General features: G+C 48.1%; 1 protein-coding gene across 1 annotated transcript in view; it reads right to left on the bottom strand.

The window, feature by feature from the left end:
- Positions 1-1,307, bottom strand: part of LEF1 (lymphoid enhancer binding factor 1) — a 75,783-nt gene extending 74,476 nt beyond the window's left edge. Inside the window, 2 exon segments of the mRNA XM_038136377.1 lie at positions 625-805; positions 807-1,307. Of these exon segments, the coding sequence (XP_037992305.1) occupies positions 625-805; positions 807-835 (210 nt within the window). The 5' untranslated portion in view covers positions 836-1,307.
- Between the last annotated feature and the right edge of the window lie 21,130 nt (positions 1,308-22,437).

Raw genomic sequence — 22,437 nt, 5'->3', positions numbered from 1 at the left:
AACTACAGGGCTTTGCAAAGCATTTCTAGCAGAAGCACCCTTCATTTAATGAAAGTGGATCATTTCTGGAAAATATTTGGCACTCTGGCGGTCAAAACAATCTTGGTAAAAAGATACCAAAAATAATAATGAAAATCAGGTTGCCCTCCTTAGCAGATCTTTCGGGGAAAAAAAAAAAAAGAAAACTAAAAAAAAAAAAAAAAAAAAAAAAAAAAAAAAAAAAAAAAAAAAAAATTTAAAAGGCAGTTTCCGCGCTCGCCCTGAAGTTATTTTAGAGTCGGGAATTTCTTCCCTAACAGTTTTATGTAAATCCCTTAAAGAGTTTACAGCTAACGCTCCGACCCCGCTGATTTTACTGAGGAAATTTCATGGCTGCTTGAGGTCTAATACCACCGCACCGTCGGGGAACTCGCGGCAACTTTCTCGTCCCGGGCCGAAGCGCGGCAGGAGCTCTGCCCGGCGCACCTCCGGAGACAGGATTTGGGGTGGAACGATTTCTTTTCCTACGGGAAATTTTTCCCCGGTGCCCCGCCGAAGCTCCCTCCCCGCGGCGGCGGCCGGAGCCCGCCGGCATCCCGCGCCCCTCGGTCCGCGCTGCCCCGCGGAGCCCCCGCGGCCGCGCACCTCGTGCCCGTTGGCGCCGGGGGCGATCTCGGACTCGTTGACGAGGGAGGACTTGATGTCGGCCAGGTCGCCCTCCTCCTCGGGGTGGCTGATCTCGGCGAAGATCTTCTCTTTCTGGGGGTCCCCCTCGTCCTTGAAGGGGATCATCTCGTCGGTGGCGCAGAGCTCCGGGTCCCCCCCCGCCGCCCCCGGCCCCCGGCAGCTGCGGCATCCTCACGGCAGCGCGGCGTCTGCTGCGGCCGCCGGCCCGCCGCGGGAAGGGGAGCGGGCGGAGCAGCGGGGGGAGGAGGAGGAGGAGGGCGGAGGAGGAGGAGAGAGGAGGAGAAGGAGGAGAGAAGAAGGAAAAATCCCGTGAACTCCTCGGGGTTGCTCTCGGCAGCCGGAGACCCCTGCCTGTCCGCCCGCCCCCTCGGGGCCGAGGTACCCCGTCTTCCGCACGACACCGACGTCCCGGGGACCCGCGCCCCGACGCGCCGCACGGCCGGAATAGGTCGAAATACGCCCGCCCGTGTCCCGACCGCGCCAGGGACCGCCCCCCAGGAGACCCGACCCCCCTCCATCCCCCCGGGACCCGGGCTCACCCCGGGGGCGAGGAGACGCGGAGGGGAGCGGAGCCCGCCCGCGTTTCGCCTTCGAGTGAAGTTGCCACCTCCCCGGCGGGACCGAGTTAAAATGGCTGGGGGGAGGCGGGCAGGGAGAGGGGGGCGTCCCGGGGGAAGGGGCCGGCGCTGCCCGTGCCGCGCACCCACCGGGCCTTTGTCCGCCGCTTCGTCCGCGGCTCCGGGCACGGCTGGGCTCGGCTCGGCGGCACCGCGAGGGGCGGGGGGCCGAGGAAGAAACAGCCCCGGGAGGGAGGGAGAGCAGGAGGGGAGGGATGGAGCGGGCGGGGACGGTGACCCCCCCACCCCCCCGCTTCCCTCCGCGCCCGCGGGCAGGGGAAAAAGTTGCCGGCACGGCGCCCCCGGCCGCCTCCGCGCTCAGCGCCCGGCGCGGGGCCTCCTGCCGCAGCCGGCGGGCGCGGCGCCCCACGGGGGGCGGCGGTGGGGCGCGGGGCGGCGGCGGCAGCGCAACTTCAGCATCGCTCCCGCCCTCCCTCCCTCCGCCGTCGGGGCGGGGCGGGGCGGGGGCGGCGGAGATGAAAGGAACCGCCGCCGTGACTGACACCGTGTCCGGGCCGGGAGGGCCGAGCGGCGGGGGCGGGGAGAGGAGGGGGCTGGGGCCAGCGCCAGCGGGGAGGGAGGAGGGAGCGGGTGCGGGGCTGCCCCCGGGCAAACTTTGCTCTGGCTGCGCGGAGTAGCCTCTGTGTCCGTGTGTGCCCCTACACGCACACGTGTAGGTTTGTGTGTGCGTGTCCGCGTCGCGGGGGGTGCGCCGGGGCGCTGCCGCTCCTCTCCCTTCCCAGGCAAGAGCCCGCCGAGGAGGGCACAGGCACTAGCTGCATCCCCGGGAAGGGCGGACAGACCAGCTTTTTTAGGGCTGCTTTGTTGAGCCTTCCCCATCGCCACATGGCGCTGCTCCGGTGTGGGAACTGTGCGAGGGGTTGACCAGGCTTGCCCGCGCCCGCATGGGACGAAGGGCAGAATTAAGACATCCCCATTGAATCCAGCAAGTGCCCGCCAGGAACGAGTAGTAGCCCCCGAGAGACGGGGAGAAGCCCACCGGGGTGAGCTCGTCCCGGTTTCGGACCGGTAAATGGAGCCAGAGCAGTAACGGAGGTTCACCCCTCCACCCTGTCCCGTTCCTCCAGCACCGCGCTGCCCCGCTAGCTCCCGGTTGATCCGGCATCACCCGGCGCCAGGGCACGGGTGCAGTAAAAAAAAAAAATCATCCAGACAAAAGCAGGCGCTGCGCTTGGGGAACGTCAGGATCCGCAACTTTTATTTTGCGAACACGATGGGCGCACATTTTGCAGGAAACAACTTCCCAGTATTTTGGCATCGGAAAAGTGCGCTTTGTGCTTTGCACATGCCCCGTCAGGTTGCTAAACCTTCAAGCGCCGGGAGCCGGAGGAACGGGAACATGTGGATGCTCAATCCGTTTTCGGCAGATGCTGGGTTCGGCACGGCGGCACTGCCGGCCGGGACACGGGCGGGCTGAGCCCGGCTGCCCACGCCGCCGCCCGCGGCTCTGTACAATCGTCCTCGAACGGGTGATTAAAATCCCGCTGAGAAATTAGACCCTCCAAACCCCGAGAAAGGGAGCAAGGTAGCGGGAAACGGGGGGTGGACTTGCCAAGTCGAACAAGTGCGTGAAATAAATGATCGAGAAAGGAAGAAATTAGAAATGTAACTTCTGGGAAAGGGCTTAATTGTGCAGAGCTCCCCAGATACAGGGAGACCCCCTCTCTCCCGGAGACGGCTGCAGAGAGGCGACGGGGAAGCGGTTGTTTGGAAAACGACAGACAACTCAGGGATGGTTCCTGAGCGGAGATGCACATCTCCGCATCCCTCCCGCCCCTCTTCTCTTTCCTGGCGCTCGGCGGGCACCGGACACCCGGACCGGGCAAAGCTGCCCCGGGACGCTCCCGTTCTGAAAAAAAGACCTTCGCTGCGAGGCTGAGCTTTGCAACTCGCTCGCCCGACGGACGGGGCGGCGCGGCCCGGGAGCAGGCAGGGACCCCGCCGGAGGAGCCGGCAGCGCGGCCACTCCTCCGCTTCATTACCGTGTCCCTCTGGAAAAGCAGCCTCCCCCAGCCCCTCCGCCGTGCCTTTACGTGGGCTGGAGTCTTTCCCGGATCGTTTTTTTGGTGGAAGGATTTTGAAGGCAAAAAAGGGCCGGGGTGAGGGCGGCGGGACCGGGGCGGGGGAATGTGTGTGTGTGGAAACCGTAATGATTTACGACAGAAAGATAAACTCAGGAAACGTCAACTCCAACGTCAGATTTGACTGGAGACAACACAAAGCTGTCGCTTTACTCGCAGTCCTTGGGGCACGGCCGGAGGAGGGGGGCAAAGCCCGGGGTGCGGGGACGCCCCTCGCTGGCCCCGCTCTCGCCCCCGGCGGGACCCGCTGCCCTCCCCGGGCCACCGGGAGCGCGCCCGCCGCCGTGCCCGGCACCCGGCTCCGCAGCGGCTACCGCGCCGCTTGGTACTTTCGTAGGGGTGATTTTTGCGCCTTTTTTGTGTTTCTTCTTTTTTTCTCTTTTGCTTTGAGTGTGAGTTTGTATTTTCCCGTGGTTTTGCTTTTGTTTTTTGTTTGTTTGTTTGCTTTGTTGTTTAATTACGGGCAGGTTTTGCTGTTTGTTTTTTTTTTTTTGGTCGAGTGTGTTTTAGCGTTTCAGAGGGAGTTGAGGAGTTTTTGTTTGTTGGGATTTTTTGCATTTTCAGCGTTGAAGGCACCCGCACCTCGAGCACTCCCCGACGGCCAGCCCGGCTTGCCCGGGCTCAGGGCGAGGGGCAGCGAGGACGGGGAGGGCAAAGCGGCGCCGGGGCGGGCTGAGCTCTAGCGCTCGGGAAGCGGGACGAGACCCGTGGAGCTTCAGGGCGGCTGAGAGGGGGGAACCGGGGTGCCAGCGACGACCCCTCCGGGCGCAATAAGCGGGGCGGGGGAACACAGGACACTCTCGCGTGCGAAGCGGCGGCCGCCGCCGGCGCCCCCTTTATAGGGGAAGGGCGGGAGCGGGGCGGGGCGGCGGCGCCTTTGATGTCCCGCCGGCGGCCCCTTTCATCCCCCCCCGGTTCCCCCCCCGAGCTCTTTGTGTGACTAAATTTGGCAGGAGCATGGAGGCGCGCCAGGGCGCCCACGTGTGCGCCGAGCTCCCAGCTGAGAGAGCCGGGGTTTTCTTCCGGGTAAGGAGACAGCGGGGGAGATCAAAGAGTTTGGGGAGCTGGAGCCGAAATGTGCAGTGGAAATAAAGTGAAATAAAATAAATAAATAAATAAATAATAGAGAAGGGGGGAGGGGGGGGAAATTCCTCCGTCCTGGACGCGTGCCAGTCAGAGGCAAGGGGGAGCAGGGGGAGCACATAGTGGTCGGGGGCACCGGCGGGAGGGAGGAGGGGGAAAAAAGTATTCTCGCAAAAGGGGGTTGCAGTTGTTTTCTGAAAAGGGAAAAAAAATAAAAAACAACCGACGAACCAACAGACCAAGCCTTTTGTTTAAAGCCGCCGGGCTGTGGAGCCAGGCGGGCTCCGCTGGGAAGAGCCGCCCGAGAGCGCGCCCAGGAGCGCGGCCGGGCCAGGGCTGCGCGCCCGCGGGGCAAAACTCCTTCCAACGGCCTGGGAAACGCAACCAGCGGCAAATATCCCCTTCTCCCGCCCGCCAGGCCGGCGCGGAGGTTCGAAGGGAGTCTTTCTAGGCAAACCCCCCGCGGTTTTTCTCCCCTTTGGAAGCGATGTCGAGGGTGGTCTCCCGAGGGGTGGGTGCCCCGGGGGCCAGGCGCCCTTTGCGGCAGCCCACGCTGTGCCCCGCGGCTCCCCGGCGGGCTCAGGGACAGCGGCGCTTCTTTCTGAGCTGTGCTGGCACGGCCGGGCTGCGCCACGGGAATCCCCGGGGCCCCGCTGCCGCCCTGCGCACCCTGCCCGCCCCGGGCCTGCGGCGATGGTCACCCGGCTCTCGCTGCTCCCTCAGGACTGCAAAGCACAGCAAAGAATGTTGGGTTTTAAAATTTCTCAAATCGAGCCTTCTCGGTGCCTTTCAAGGCAATGTGACTGAGTTATGCGTGTTCCCCGGGTCTGCGTTTGCCACCCCATTTAGATAACACCCGTGAGTTATGTGTGAGTTGAATATATAGGCTGAATTCCCAAATTCCTTCTGAAGCAAATAAATCCTCCTGCTTCAGGACATGGGGTGAGCAGGGCCAGGGCAGAGATGTGATGATTAGCCCTGGCTCTGCAGAGTTATCGCTGGTGTCCTGCACAACCCGCTGCTGCACAGCATCACTGGGGAGCCAGCCCGGGCTGCCTCAGGTTGTATGGATGTGTTTGCAAATATGGACCTGTTCTGTGCCTCTAAAACAAGGATAATACTTCTAAGGCAATTTTTTTACTCTGTGAGAATAAATGCATTGTTGTGTTTGAAGAGACTCCTCTGATGAACGCCGTAGGGAAAGCTGTAAGTAACAGATGAGGATTTTTGGGGGGGAAAACCCAGTGTCCTCCCTCACTCTTGTATTGTACCAAGCAGACAGTCCTTTTGGTGGTGCAGTCCCTTTTACAAGCACAGTGTCCGGATATCTGGCATACTTTTGGATTTGGGTCCAGGTTTGGATTGCAGGCCCTGTGGCTCACACTCCATGGCCTATGTCCAGCTGTTTATCGGGGTGGATCACCTGCTGTGGCCTTCAGGTGATGCTGATGCCAGTTCCTGGTTGCCTTGAAGGAACTTAGGTGTGGAGGGGATTTCTCATTGCCCTTATGATCCTTCCTGTCATGGTGGCTGAAAGGGATTCTTTCCGACAGTCAAGTCAAGAGGATTCTGCTGAGTGAAGGGAACTATTCTGTATTTGGTGCAGATTTATATTTTAAATGGAGAAAAAAACCAAAAAGGGAATAATGTGTTCTGGTTTTGAAGACTCATTTATTATGAGCCTTTATGAAATACAGACTCATTTTTCAAATTTATAACAAAGGGCATCCTGGCTGTGTTTCTAGCAGCTATATCAAAGAGTAACTGCACTTCTCATTTAAAGCTACTTTGAAAGAGATCACATGTAATAGGTATTAGGATATTAAGAGTGTATATGTGCTTTTTGCTTTTTAATTTACACATCCAGCTTTCTAGTTCTGGGATGCCATTAATGTTCTTAGCCCAGAATTACTCTATTTAAAGAGCTAGGTTTTCTTAGCTCTCGCAACAACATGGGCTTTATGAGATTTGAGTGCGCAAATCTTACCAGTGCATTTTTACTGTAAGAGCTTTTGTTTAGAGGAAGGCATTGGTGGCTCAGATCTCACGAATGTGTTTTTATCTTATTTTGAGATTAAAATAGTTAGTAGTTAGTGGCTGCTTTCTTCTTTCTTTCTTTCTTTCTTTCTTTCTTTTTTTTTTAAGTGCAAGATAAAATACAGGGCAAGTGGCATGGTTTATTGAAATAAATGATGACACAAAGTAGCTTGCAAACTAACCCTTACATTGAGCAGCAGGATTATTTCTGATGACTCATCAGATCAGATAATCCACAGCATGTGGATAAAAGGGGATGCAGGACTCAGAACTAAACCCAGAAAGCCACGCTTGGAAAAATGCAAAGTGTGAGGTTAATGTTGTATTAAAGGTAAGACCTGAAAAGAGCACGGCAGCATGCTGCCCCCCAGCAGGGATTTTTAGCCTGGCATTTTTGAAAGGACCAAAGAGATGTTCAAAGGGAGTGGAGTAAAATATCCCTGAAGGGGCCTTTGAAAATCCAAACTTTAGTAGTTTTATGGGACGCCACATTAATGTGAGATTCTAGCTGAAGAAATGTGTTTTAATTTCAGAGTAGCACTTTTGCCCACTTACGTCAACATTTCCTACTTTCTTGGAGGGGCAAGTTCTGCTCCTGAATAAATAAATGTTACACGTGTCCCAGAACGGATGGGATTTTCTCCATCCCCGGGAGCCAGGATGCCACACCCAGGGGCAGTGTCTGTGGGCAGGCTTTCAAAGGCCCCTCCAACCGAGACCTGCTTCTGCACCTCTAGCTTGGACTCAGAAGTGCTGATGAGTGTCTCATGCTGCAGCTTCTTGGATGCACCAGGGAAAGCCCCTGAGGGCCCCTTTTGCTGGGGTTTTGTGCACGTGTCGTTGGAAGCCTTATGCTGAAATTGTTTATTTCTATTAGTACTTGATTGCACAGTGCAAAATTAGTATCTGGAGCCCCATAAGTACATGAGGTGCTTTGTAAAGCAGTCACCCTTTTACAATAGCCCTTGGCTTGGTTCTAGCTTGGCCTGTTTTGGAATTCAGCATACACCAATTGATATATTCTGCCAAATATATAATGAACATGCAGAGCTGACTGTGCACCAGTGTTTCCTTCTAGCTTTTGAAATGGCGATCGTTCCCTTTCTGAGCTCCCAACGAAATCAAAGCATCTTGTAATCCTTTGCTTGTTTTTAACTGACAGTAGTCCTCTGTTCCCTGACAAATATTGCCAGCAGAAGCCTGGTAGCTCCAGACAAGGTCCTTTGAAAGAGGTGGGAGGGAAGAGAGGCTCTGCAGGCAACTTTCCAGCAGCAGCTGTGCACTAACGGCATGGGAGTGTGGGAGGCTACTCCCGGGTTAGTAAGACAGTTCAGCAATGCAGTGAATGTGTGCTCACAGTACATGACTCGTATTTACTTTTTTTTAATTCCCTGACCTTTGTCTGACCAAATCCGTCGCCGAAACGCAGCTGGATGGGGAGGGGGAACAGCAGCCAGGCTGTGCCAAGGATCTCACTGCGCTTGGTGGAACACACAGCACTCCCCCAGGGAAAATGCTTAAGGCGAGTAACGAGGTGGCGAGTTTTCCTTCTTGCTGAGAAAGTTATTTGGGGTTGGGTCTTATTTTACTGTACCATCTCTCACTTCCCATGGAAGTAAGTGCCATTAATTTGCCTGACAGAGGTATTAAACTGTAACAGCTGAATATCACTCAAAGGCAGCACTGTTTGATAGGGCAGTGCCAGAGAAAGAGGACTTTGCAGGAGTCTGGGGTATTGTTCAGAGCCTTGTGATCTCAGCTTCATCACAGCTTCACAGTTTCAGGTCTGGTACTGATCTGAAAATACAAGTCTTCATGGTGACTGGAAGGCAGAGAGGCACAGCCTGTAGGGACAGCAGTTAGGGCTCACCTTTTGATGAAGAGCAAGATCAGTCTGAATTGCAGCTGGTCATTTCACCTTCAGCTCCATTTTCCTTTGAGTGGGTCTCATGGACTATTTGTGTCCACGTCCAGGGGAAACAGGCAGTTTTGGCTTGGAATTAAGAGTTTCAGAAAGACTCTCTAAGACCAAGGGAAGTAAAGAAATGTGAGCAAAAGTTCTGCAAGTTGTCAAAGGAGAACATCACATGCAAGGAGATTTCAGTCAAATCCTGCAGAACCTGACTCATAATTGTGCTGGAGCAGGGACCTACAGATGAGACCCCGTGCTGAAAAAGAGCTGATGGGGGTGACACTAAGGACAGTGTGGGGTAGAGGAGAAAATTGCAAGTGAATGGTGTCACTTGAAATTCCCAAATTCCCTGCGTGGTGCTGCTCTGAGTCTCCCAGACTGCTTGTGGTTCATGCTGAGCTCAGCCAGAGCATGGATGCTCAGGCTGTCTTCAAATGAGCCCTGCCTAAGGAAGAGGATGGTTTCTGCCCTGCTGGAGAAGGGTAATGAGAGAGGGGGACCCTTTAGGCTGGCTGGGCTATTGCAGAGGCTGGAAGCAAGGGTTCAGATTGTGGCCCTTGTTGCTCATCTGCCAGGTTACACCATGACTGATCAGCCAGCTTCTGGCCTGTACATCTCCACAGAAAGCTGTGCTTTTTCTCCTGTTTCTACCTTGCCTCCTCTGCTGCTTTGTGCTGGTCAGAAGGAAGGCGCAGCTGCAAAACTTGCAGCCTCCAGTCGTCAGCTGAGCCGACAGCCCTTGCCCACGCAGCAAGGCTTTTCAACAAAACAAGAGACTCCGGATGAAAATACTCTTCCTGACTAAAAGACTTTAATAACTTTTACTAACTTCAGCACCTTTTTAAACAATGTGTAATTAAATTATGAGGTTTCTTGCTGCAAGATGTTATGTAGTCTGACAGGATGAATGGATTCAGAAAAGGATTAAGCAAATTCATTTTGTCTATGAAACAACCGGTTGGATAGAACTTCCAGCTTAAAAACTCCCTGAACCTCCAATTGCAAGCAGTCATTCCGGGCACACGGAAGGTGATGCAGCACAGGAGTGCAGATTGGAAAATCGAAAACTGCAGAAAATTACTCAAATGCATGCTGTGATGGAAAAGTCAGAATCTGAATTTGCAGCATGCCGTCAGTCACTGGCCTCAAGCTATAACCAAGGTTGATACCAGCTGATGTATGCATGCTTCTACTTATGTTGATAGTGAAATAAAACTTTCCCTGCTTTATTTGTCTGTCCCTTGAGGAATTCAGTTTTTCAGACCTCTTTCACAGCCAAGACTACTTTTTATTATATTTATTTATGTTTGCTGGCTGTGAAGCATCTAAATAGTGTTTCATTCTAAAAAAAAAAAAAAAATTATATGAGAAAGATCAGAAGCGTTCCGTGGTATTTATTTTTCTTTAAAGAGGGTATCTTTGGCATGCAGACAGGCTGTGGCTCACCATTATAAGTTAGCAAAGGATCATCCATGAGCTATTAGCCATAACCAGAATAATATTAGATAACTAGAAAAATCAGCTTTTAATGGGATTTCATTTCATGTAAGATATATTATTTTGAATTTCAGTAAAGTTTTTCCTTGAATGCAAACAAACACCTTGTTATTTTGAGTTCTCTTCCTCTAAAACACTGTGCATTTAGCCCTGATATGGGCATAGGATTCACCAGATTATTTTGCATTAGAAGAGTGCTATCTTTAGTGAGAGCAATTAAGGCAAAGGGGCTGCAGGCCAAAGCACTGGAGCTGTGTAAGGATAGCAGAAGCTGTAGATTAAGCTGTATATTAATTACTTGGTTCCCTACTTGGAGCTATGAACAGTGAATTCTTTAATGTTATGTTGCATTTTTAAGGTAGTTTGTGGTTCACTAAAACCCAAAGCATCGGGAGGTTTTGCAGGTAGATATTAAAATGGTGAAACTACTACGGATGTTTTGAAAAAACCAGCTGAAGCAGACTGCAGAGGTGGATCCAGAGGGAGGGGAGGGAGGGCACAGGGCAGCATTTGGAGATGTCCAGGTACATTGCTTTATGCAAGCTCTTGCACAGGGCTGCAGTGAGATGGGTTTACTTCATCCACACCCTGACTTGGGCTGTGGATTTGATGTTGTATGAATGAATGTCTGGTTCAGGCAGGAAGGTCTCCCCTCTTGCTCCACTCCATGGTTTATGGAGCTGCCCATACAGCCCCTGTTACACATGGTATGCTCTCCAAATTAACAGGTTTCTGCCCCAGAGAAGCTTATGCTCTGGAGGAGGTTCATATCTTTGAACTTATTTGAATTATCCTCATCTGGGGAAGTGAATTCCTTCAGCTCATTCTCAACTCTCAGAAGCTCCTTGTCCCCTCAGTCACAATTTTTTCTCTCTTGTTACTGCTGCACATCCTCCCTGTGGACTCTTCCCACAGCTGGGGAAGCCTGCAGGATCCCCTGGGGCTGCTCCTGATTTCCTGCCAGGCACCAGGGCAGCTGCCTCTTGCCCAGTGCCCGAGCAGGGGAGGGGGCCCTGTTAATGTCACTTTGTTCAGTTGATCTGGGGCTTGTCAAACATGTGTGCCTTCAAAGGTCCTGGCTCTGACCTGGGAAACAGGTGGCACCTTATTAGCGTTTTCAAAGGGAGCTCTCCTGATCTGCTGTGTAATTTAGGCTCCTGTGTTAAATATAACTCGGTGTGGAGCGATGCCTGTAACCATCGTGCTTGGGCCAGTGCCTGCATGTCAGCTCTGTGGGGCTCTGCACAAATGCAAGAGCTCCCACTGGGCTTCCTCCCACCAGGCTGAGGGTCTCTGCCTGTGGTGGCTGTCATCTGTCATGCAAGGAAAGGATCTTTTGTGCCTTACTCCCATCAAAAGCTCAAATGCCCATTTACTCTATGGTAGAGGAGGAAATGGCAGCAGCAGCAACACTCTTCACACTGATTCTGAGATCCAGCCCTGCCACAGAGCCACAGAATCAATGACATTGGAAAAGACCTTTGAAATTATTGAGTTCAACCTATGACTGAACACCACCATGTCAACTGAGCCATGCCACCAATCTTTTCTTAAACACCTCCAGGGACAGTGACTCCACCGCCTCCAAACGTAGCCTATCCCAGTATCCAAATTCCCTGATAACAGACAGTAGTGTAATGTAACTTAGTAAGTGTGAAATAGTTAACATTTTACTTCTCTGCCCCTTTTCTTCTGTCAGGAGCCTAAATGCCAGCCATCACCTGGCTGATGTGGAAAATGCATGGCTTGAGATTGACCCGAGGGCTGAGCTTCCTTCAAAATTGCTGTGTGGCAGGAGGATCCCAGAGAGAGACATGGGCTACCATCAGGCCAAGGAAGAAAGAGTCTGTGCCCAACAGGATTGTTGGAAGTGGTTTCCACAATCTCTCCCTGGAAAGGCAAGAGGCAGCTAAACCAGGACATTTTATTTGCTGTTGCCTGCTTGCCCTGCCTGAGTTCAGTCCACATAGCTGTGGGACAATGTGAGCACACCTCGCTGGGCTGATATGGTGGCTGCGCTTTCCATCAGCAATGAAAGGTTTTCTGCTGTGCAACTTATTGTGCTGGGCTGTGCCAGGAGCCAAAGTGCTTATCCCAGGAGGAATAAAGAGTCCACCATCTCTTTTGTAAAGGTGAGTAGGTCTGGCCATTCAGACACACCAGGATAACCAGAAGGTGTTATCAGTAGGCATTTTTCAGGAATACGGATTTATTTAATTTACATAGAGGCTATAAAGACAGCTCTCTAAGTTTGTAAGGCTTTAAAAGCTTAAACCAAGTGAAATGGTTAGAAGAACACACACCTGCTCACTGTACTCTGTCAGCCCAGCTCCTCTCTCAGAAACCCACCTCTGCTGGATGCAGCCTAGAAATACATGATTTACAGTCCATGACGAGCCTTTGCTGATGCTGTCCTGGGAAAGGCGAGAAGAACTCTCCATAAAGCTGAAGGAGCCTCACAACAACTACAGTCCCCTGGAGCCCTTGCTCCTTCAAATCTCATAGCGTCTGGTGCTCTGTCAGATGTGATGGCTGTGGAGCAGTGCATGCAGAAAAGCTGCGAGCCATCTGGAGCAAAGAAAAAATAAGACACCTGAGAGTATGATGTCACATGGAAATATCAGGGGCAATCAATAGTAATTGCACCTGCCTGTTATTTATCAGACACATTTTGGGGTTGTGCCGGCCTTTTTCTTTATGTGCATGAGGATCTGCCCCACTTCTCCATTGCTTCCAAATTCTGAAGTTGTTTGACAGGAGTCGGTCAAGTACACTGTCCCATCAAGTTTGTGGGGGTTTTTCTGTGTTTCAACCTAGAAGTAGTAGTTTTCTTCAGCAAGATTTTGGAGCAAGATTTATTTTCAGTTTCTTTGAGGCAGTTTGGAGCCAGAAAGGAACAAAAAAGCCTCCAAACACCAAAGGAAATAGTGCCACTGAACAAAGGGTCTCTTGTTTGTGAACTTCCATTTTAAAGTGTTGGTGCATATTCTACTGGAACAGTTTTTCATTTTTCACTTGCACAGTCCAATGCTTTAAATACTAACCTATTCAAGAGTCAAGTGTTTTTTAGGGCCCTTTGGAGTGTCTTTTCAGTGCTGCATCTGTTTCTGAGAAAGCTGAGCCGTCTTCACTCCTGTGTATCGATCCTCTTAGATAATGTATCCAAAGAGAAAAAGGAGAGTGTTTCAGTTGCAGAGAAGCACAGCTGAAGAGAGGGAGCTGAATCTGTCCTGTAATCTGTCAGCTGCAGAGCCTTCATCACTGAGTGATCCTCACCTCATGTTTCTTGCAGCACAAGAGCAGGACTCTATTTCAGAAAAATAACAACCCAGGAACGAAATAAACTAAAAAAACCCAAAAAAACCCAAAACACTCCATTGCTCCCCCCTCAAATTTCCTTTGAATGTAGACGTGGTCTAACCAGGAGAATTTTTTTTCTCTGCACTTTTACCTTAATATTTCTGTCTACATTACTGTGCCTCTCTCTCTGCCGCCAAAGCTAAGTGTTTGCTGAATTAAATAAACCATGCTGCATTGACAGAGCTCGTGAATGCTGCTATTGTCACCAGAATCCCTTTTGCTGGTCTGACCCCAAATCCTAATGCCAACTGTGGTGCAGTCATAAGTGAACAAGAATCGATCATGCTGATGGGACTAAGAGACTCTCCAAAAGGTAATTTTATAGGCTGGTTTTGTCACCACGTGGCAAAACTTTGGATATGTTACATCTGGTCTTGTTTGGAATTACTCCTGTCTGTCAGAAAAGGTTTTTTAAGAAAGTAAATGCTCAACACATTCAAGAAAAGCTCTTGTCATATGGCTAAAAGCCCCAGGTAATCATTTCAGTTACAGGGTCATTAATAATATTGGATTTAATGGATTTGCAGTGTTTGCATAATGCAATAGGGGTTCACAAGGAAATGGATTGTTCCTGTCTGTATTGTGGAGAAGAACTTAAGGCTGATGCAATATAAAGTCTCTAAGATGAAAAATTCAAGTAATTTCAGACAAGATAGTTTCTTAAGTCCTGATCAGGAGAGGTCTGAATTTTCAAAACAGAACTGTAATAATTAAAGTCTCCTAATTTTGCATGTCTTCAATGCCTACGTGCTGTTCTATATTCCAGAACCACGTATTACTGAGAAGTCAATATAAAATATTGGGTCTACTCTTTTTTGTGTGGGGTCTAGAGACAAACATGTCCAACTTAGAATCCAGCTGGTCTTTGTCAAACTACCCAGAAAAAAACCATCCCACCTCGAATCCTATGCCGTTATTTCCTCTGGCTCCTGTTGTTACTTCTCCTTGTGGACATGCTGAGCAGCAGCTGCAGCAGAAGAGTTGCTTTGGGTAGTTCTGGTGAGGAGCTGATAGCTCAGACCAGTATTGGAGTTCCAGAAGTGGTATTGACCTGTGTGTTTCAATTTCTCTTCCAACACAGTCGCGTGAGGCAACACTATAACCCTTTTTAGCAATGTTTTCCTCTTCACTTTGTCTTCCTTTCTGCCAATATAGCACAAAAGCCTCGATGCGGTTGTACAGAGAGAGGCTGCATGAATGACTCAGGCTGTCTGCAGACATTGTGTTCCACTGACACACATCCTCACCTGGGAACTAGGGTTTCTCCCAAAATGGGCACTCCCTGTGTGAGCTTTACAGAAATAAGGAGGCTGGAGAGACCTTAAGGCATGAGGAGAAGTGTCCTAGTCTGTAATACTTTTAGGTTTATAAGCAGAAGCTCTGGGCCATCAGGGCTTGCTCTGTTCTGGCTCTGGTGTCTCGGAGGATTGCGGGAGCGCCAGTTCTCCTGAGCTCTGGAGGCAACGCGAGAGCATGGCAGGAGGAAATCCCTTCCTTCCCAGCCAGGAGAGAGAGACCTGCAGCTTTTACAAAATCCCTTGTTCAAACAGTGATGTCAACCTTGCCATGGCGGTGATCAGCAGAGCCCAGGTTACCATTTGACTCCTGCTATGCAAGCAGAGGCTAGTACAAACCAAACTGATAATTCACATCCACCAGAAGTCAGATTGCACCTCAGAAGTGACTCTTTAAAAGCTTTGGAATAATTATTTCACCTGTAGTTGGAATTTTTCTTCTCCAGGCTCGACTTACAGTTTATAAATATGCGAGACAGGCGATTGGTAATTCAGTTTATAGTTTGTATGAACCCTGAAGCTTATGTCAATGCTGTTATCTATTATAGAAATGCAAACATGCTCTTTGATGTGTTATTCTCAGTGACTTGGGAGGATAAAGACGGAATACTCTATGGGCATTTGTAAAAGAAATTCAGAAACTGCAAGTCTACTAGAATCTAACTACATATTTTCATTTATTTTTTTCTCCTTTACAATATGCTTGATTGCAGTAACTTAAAAACAAGAGAAATATTGCATCCATCTAGATTTCTGCAGTAGGAGAGCCCAAACTGGCTCCCCTGCTATGCCAAAAGCCCTTTTTGGAGTATGCCAAACGTGTTTTGTATTATAGCAGAAGGGAAATTTGGTGCCACAGATGTAGGATTTATTCTGTTGGACAGATTTCCTTGCTATAGGAGCACCTCCTGCTGGCTCTGCACTGCGCTGCCCTTGGACTGCCTGTGTTTCCCAGACTTGGGAATAAAAAAGGAAGCCACATGAGGTTTCTGGAGATAGAGGAAAACGGTCAGGTCATGGTGGGACCAGTTCTGCTGCTGTGAAGGGTGAGAGGGAAAGCTCCAGTGACTGACACTTCCCAGTCTGCTACAGATACGTATTTCTATAGTCCCTAGTGGGGTGTTGGTACTCCGCTAACTCGGTTCAGGGGTTACACACTCTCTGCTCCCTCGTGTCTGCAGTGACCCAGCTGAAGTCCACAGAGCAGCTGGGAGTAAAACTTGGTAATTAGGAGGTGACAGAGAGCAAAAAGACATTGTGTTTGTCCCTGGTAGCTTCAGTTTGTCCATGAAAAATAGCTCACAATGCTTTTCCACACAAAATGCCTTTTTTTTTTTTTTTTCTTTAAAGAAGAGTATACAGGGGCTTTGTGGTCATTTTAGTGAATTTTATTTGAAAATATAAAAGTGAGATATTAATATGTCCTTTTTGATTGCTGCTACAATAAGCAGCTTCGGTGTTTTTTCCCAAGCAATTTCTTCCTTGAAGGTGGTGGTTTTGTTTTTGGTTTTTTTTTAGGAAGCAGTTACTAAGTAGTTTAAAAAAAATAAATAAAGTCAGCCTACAAATGATACATTAAAGCTAAGTGAAATAAGCTATCCTGACCAGAGTGCTTTTCTTGCTTGGAAAACTAAACCAGTTGAAAATACTTGCTGTCATTCTGATGCACAAGAAAAATAAGTCCAAAATATCAACATTTTCCCCAGAATGAGAACACTGCCAGCTCTGACATGTTTCCTTTGGTGATCAAAGCTCTTGGGATGGCTGGAGATGACATGAAGAAAACGTGGCTTGTTCGTTTAAATGCAGTGGGTGGGGAGCATGAGAGAGCAGAGTGTTGTACGGAGCAGGACTCAAACACAAAATGAGCAGTAAAGATCTGTTCATCAATGGCTTTTCCTAATATTAAGCATTAGCACTGCAGCAACACTTAAAGGCTGCTGTTATTGTTATTCCTACAGTCTAGAAAGGGGCTGTTGAAATGGGCACCAGTGAAGAAGCACAAGGAGACACAGACCTTGTCTCTAGAGCAGTTAAACTTCTGGTTTACAAAGGGACAACCCATGGTTTATTAAAAAAGCATTTTCTTCTTTACTGCCCAGTTTTACTATTTTGACACGTCCTAGTGAAAGCCCAGCAGGCCACTGCAGTGCCATGCCCTGTTGTCATGCACTGTCTGGCTGTCCCTGCAGCCTCTCCCTTGGTCGCTTGTCACTTGGGGCAGGCTAGCTGTTCCTGGGAACGGTGCCACCAAGGTGAGCAACAGGGATTGGTGACACCCATTGCAAATGCCCCAGAGTCAGCCCAGGCAAATGCTCAGCCAGGATAGTGCCCTCGGTCCTACATCCTGTATGGCACACATTTTACAGGAAGAAAAATTGGGGAAAAAATTCAGAAATACTGTAGAAAATGGTTTAAAACTTCTCTGGAACTACTTTGGTAAATCTTGCTGCTTGTAAAGCCAGACTCCTTTTATCTCATAGGAACTGAGAGGCAGAAGAAAATTATGCCTACTATATTTTTAAGAATTTGAAAAAATTACCTAACCCCACATATTTGGAATATCAGAATATTACCATTTAAGGCTGTGATTTTCAAAAGAGCTTATGGGATTGTGGCACCCAGACCTACTCCTGCCCCCATGGAAATGCATATTAATTTGCTATCAACTTCCATGCGAGGGATCAAAACTCTTCAGCTCTCACTGCATTTCCCTGGGAGGTTGGTGACTGTTGCAAAAATCCCAGCTCAAACCTCTTCGCTGTCACTCTCTTTTCAGTGGAATTCAGTGACTATTGCAAAAATCCCAGGCTGAACAACCCGATAGCTCCTGGCTTTCAGGGCAGGAAGCAAACTCTGTGCATCCTACCCAAAACCAGCAGCAATCTCTCTTCCCCAGTTCAGAGGGGTTTGACACTTTTTGCCTTTGACATTCCTCATGCTGAACAAATAATGACCTGTCTGAAGGTTGTGATGGGTTTCTGTTATTTGGGCATTGAGAAAAATCCATGTCTGGGCAAGAGAAAGCAATCCTTAATCTGGCTGCAGCGATCCATTTCTGTTAAGTAATTACTGTTTGAAAGGTGTCCGAAGCCAGGAGGTCTCATGAGCTGGGGGCAGAGGGCTGGGTCAGTCATAAACACACATTCCCAGCCCATTTCATCTGTACCAGTCCATTTGTACAATTTGACTGTTTGTGTGTGTGTGTTGAGGGTGCACACCCTGCTGCGTGTCACACGTGCAGTTTCTTCTGCTCGCAGAAGAAACAAATCTGCTTTACACCAACAGCTCTGGATCTCTGCTTGTTGGACAAAAATACTACTTACAAACACATAAACCAGCTGTGCTTGCCTGTGCTCTCAGAGCAATGGTAATTACATCGATTTTTGGTCAGCCCTGTCATATTTACTCCACCAAATTGATTAACCTATGTAATGAGTACAGGACTGTGACCAATGTTGACCCCACATCAAAGCCTGATATTGCTGCAGTGTGCTGACCTGAATTTTAATTGTTCAGTAGGTTTTGTAATTAAACCGTAAATGTGCTAAAGAAGAGATTAGGCATTTCAGTCTATGTATCAGCTAGCAGTCTATGTATTTTTTCCCAGGTGTGCCAATTGTGTACATTATAAAATGTCCAATGCCTGCCTCAATACACAAAGTTCTAACAACATGCCATTTTACAGATGACTGAAGCTGCTTCTATTTTTTTTTTTTTGCTTGATATATTAAAATATGGAAAAAAATGTAATTTGTATCCTAAAATTTTCTGTATACATTATCATGTAGCATTAAAGCTCTTGCATAAAGGTATATAAATAAATCAACAATGAATAAATAAGGACTTCAAGTCTCTGTGAAGTTCCCACAGGCTTGGTCCTCAGAGTCCAAAAGAACTACTGCAGACAGATGTGTTTTTGTTCTTCAGGATCATCAGTGTGGTACATCTGTTGCTTCAGCCAGTGGCTATGCCAGACTTGAGAGAAAACACGTTGCTCATTAAATGAAGACAACTATCATAAATAAACGAAAACATTTGGAAAACTACCCATGCCTCACTTTTGTTTGAAAGAAACTTCTCTTTTGGAAGTTCTCGCAACATAAAAGAGAGGAACTGCACTGCCTCATTCCACATGATTCTTTCCTCTTTCATTTTTCTGGAGAAAAACATGCGTTTCAACATCTGGGCTTCCAGCAAATGTTGCGTCCTACCTCATGCGCCTGCTCCTTTGGCAAGGAGAAATCCAGTGTCTCTGTTGGTGCAGCTCCCTGCTTTATTTTCAACCACACAGAGGAGATGGAGCTAGAACAAGGTGGGTTAATCTGGAATTGGGTGGGTTGCACTAGAAGGGAGCAACTGGGGAGAAGATCCATCTTTCATTCATAAAATTTTGTTTGAAACACATGGGGAGAATTAGGAGCTACATTTTCATCTTCATGAGCTGGGATTTGGGAGCCTGCCTTGCGATTTATTCAAGACCATGAGTCTGGTTTGAAACTGTTCTTCTTTGGTGCGCTTGTGCTTCTTCCATCTTCCTGTGATTTAGTCCATCTTCCTGTGATGGGTGTCACCAGAACTCAAAAAGGGGATTGACTCTGTGGGTTCCATTGTGAGCAGAGAGCTTGGCTGAAGGAAGAGCAAGACCAGGTTTCTTGCCTAGAGGAAGACTGTTGTGCATAAGGAATAATGAGGGCAAGATGATAAAATGTGTCATGTTTGGGGAGTAGCAGTCTGAGACACAGGCTATTTGTCTCATAGATTTGGTACCCAGAGTTCATCTAGAATTGGCAAAAAAAAAAAAAAAAAAAAAGTAGTCATCTACTGATACTTGGAAAAAAAATTGAATGTAGATATGTAATTTACTGGAATGGTGAGACAGTCCTCATCTTATCTTTTTTATTAAAAATTACCCTGCAGACTAAAAAGTACCCACCTGGCACTGAATAGCATCCTGTAGGCACTGATCTTAACGTAACACTGACAACTTATTCTCCAGGAACAATCTCTGCTTTGCTTTTCTTTCCTGTGTTCTGCCCAGATATCCCAAAGGCATCTCTGGGAAGATTTCTCTTTCAATGGGGAAATGTTTTATTCAGCCACGTAGTTGAGTTCACCAACTGGATGTGTTTTTCCCTTTGCAGTGCACTCCAGGATGCCTTGGTCCATGATGAGAGCCTCAGAATCCAGCTGAGCATTGCTTGGGTGTGAACTTCCCTGCCTGTTTCCCTGCACAGGTTCCTCTCAGGCACAAGATTCTACAAGCTATTTTGGTTGGTCCTGCCATGAAGGTATTTTCTGCATGCTGGAGTTTTTAAGAGTGTTGATTTATGTCATTTTGGCAACAACGTGCTGAATTTTTTCTACCATTTTGCAACTGTTATTCATCCATTTAAGCATGTGACTAGTCTTGATAAATCAGTGAAGGCTCTTAAATGCTGACTGTGGGAACCTGTGAAGAATGATGCCTTCATTATCACACTTCACTATGCACTGAACCTTGCTTCCCTGTCCAGAGGCACCCTCTCCTCCACTGAAAACACCCTACCTGCCATGCCTGACTTTCTTGAATGTATTTGCAAGGACTGTGCATTAAGTAAAACACTTGTGATCGAAATAAAACAATGTAGCCCCTCTAAAAAACACCAACGTGTTGTACTCTTTAAGAGTAAATGCATGCACCTGAAAGAGCAGATTTTTAGTTTGCTAACAAGACCTCCACATTTTCCAGCTGTGACAAAAGACCTTGCAGTGCATAACGATGAGTCCAAACAAAACTATACAAATATGCCAGATAAATAAGTTTTTGCTCGCCAGAGATGTCAAGCTCTATGGAATAGGTTTGGACTCTTAAATTGAGACAACAGTTTTCAAATAAAATTAAATGAGGTACCCAAAGACTGAAATCCTAATATAAGAATTAAGAGGCAAGAAAAGTCATAAACAAATTACTGATATATAATTTTAAGGTAAATATGTTAATTTAAAATAAGTTTGCGTACCCATTTGAAAGATGTAATTTCAAGAGAGAATAACCAGTTTAAAATTAATATAATTTATTAACAAATAAAAATTATAACACAAGCAGAGCTAGGTTGGAGGTGCAATATTGAGTTTCCTTTGATAGGTGGAGTAATTATGAAGTATGCTTTTGAAGTTCAAGAAGAGAGCCTTAGGACACAACATTTTTTAAAGTAAAAATTGGCTTGCACTCTGTTCAAGTGATTTATTTTGCACTAAGAAATGGGTGTGAGACATGATGTGATTTAAAATGTCATCCCTTGATGGAACTGCTTGAGGGTGACATAATTTTTTTTTCTTTTTTTCTCTACTTTTATTTATGTATTTGGCTGCTTTATTTCTAAAGTTTTCTATCTTAGGGAATCTAATGAAATCACATAGATATTTTAAAAAACCCAAGCCATCAACACCTTTGCCATCCCCCAAATAAAGCTTTCCCCTTAAGTTCAGGAAGCTAAAAGCTAGACTCTGGAGGGAGCCACTGGGAAGGAGCAGAGGTTTCAGCTGCACCCATGTCATCTCTGCTGTGGCCAGCTTTGAGGAATTCCACTTGCACGTGCCACCAAACAAACACATGGAACAAAGGCTGTGGGAGTGTTGCTTGTCTTCAAGACCAGGCTGTCCCACACATCCCTGGACAGGGAGGGCTGCTCCTCCTCTGTCCCCTCCTGCTTTTTTTTGTAGGGACCTGGACATTGCACCACCTCTTACAGGATATCTTAGAGGCCGTGTGCTTTGCAATACATGTGGCAGTCAACAGCATGGCTTTTGGGACATCTTTGCTTGCACTGGGCTTCCCTGTCAGGGGCAGGAAAAGCTGGTTCTTGTGGCAACAGACCCAGAGGACAGAGGTTGTGCTGTGGCCAGAAGACACACTTGCTTTGCAGACCTGCCTCTTGAGGAGTTTTTGTTTAACCTCAGTGGCGTTTTCGTATGCCTGGTGATTTTTATCGTAAATCTCTCATATTCTGTTCAAAGCCCTAGCTGTTGGAGGCCGCGGATTTATGTGAGAATGTCATAAATTTAACTTAAATGTGAGTCCCATGATGTTTTCCCTACTGGTAGCTGAACAGATCTTGAGGGTCCTGGATGGGACAAGATTCTGGACACACAGAGTGTGGTTAGGCAGCTATAGGGCAGATCCACCTGTGCTTCTTATATACAGAATTATAGAAAAAAATAACCCAAACAGCAGCACCACCACCCCGCCAAAAGAACCCAAAAAAACCAATCCCCTAGGGAAAAAACCCAAACTGGACAACAAACCCCTCAAGTTTCATACAGATGTGCTCTGAAAAGCAGTAAGATATGGATGGTCTCTGAGCTCTGCAGGCTGAATGGCTAAGAACAAGGGGACCGTGTTTCGTCGCCAGCATCAAAACATTATAACCTAACACACACAGGCACAGATCTGCTGAGTAAGAGAAGCCACCTTTTTCCTTGCCATTTTTTCAGCTAAAACTGCCATCTAATCTAAAACATGGCAGTCTTGCTGAAAGTCTGTGAATTCTCTTTGTGTGAGGAGCTGCAGCAAAGTTCATAGCCAGATTGTCATAAAAAGACAGAAGTTAAAAATAGCTGCACAGTCAGGGAGCAGGATCCAGCTCTAAAAGGGTGGCCCAGTTTGCTCTCACAGTCAAGTATCGTAAACAAAAGTCAACCCTTTTGTTTTTAGGCTGCTGCTGATAGCCTTTTCTTTTCCAGGGGGAAATGTTGGTGCTTCCCTATAATTCGACAACTTTCAACTCTTCTTGTGGTCTTTGTGAAAGGTCTGTGCCAACAAAGTGCCAGTGTCCTTTTGACTGCAAGCAGGACTTTTTGGGAAGGTGTTATTCATGGATGAGAGG

Source organism: Motacilla alba, chromosome 4 (assembly GCF_015832195.1).
Source record: "Motacilla alba alba isolate MOTALB_02 chromosome 4, Motacilla_alba_V1.0_pri, whole genome shotgun sequence".
Taxonomy (NCBI): Eukaryota; Metazoa; Chordata; class Aves; order Passeriformes; family Motacillidae; genus Motacilla; species Motacilla alba.
Note: the sequence above shows the minus strand (reverse complement) of the source record. Positions and strands in the feature narration are given on the sequence as shown.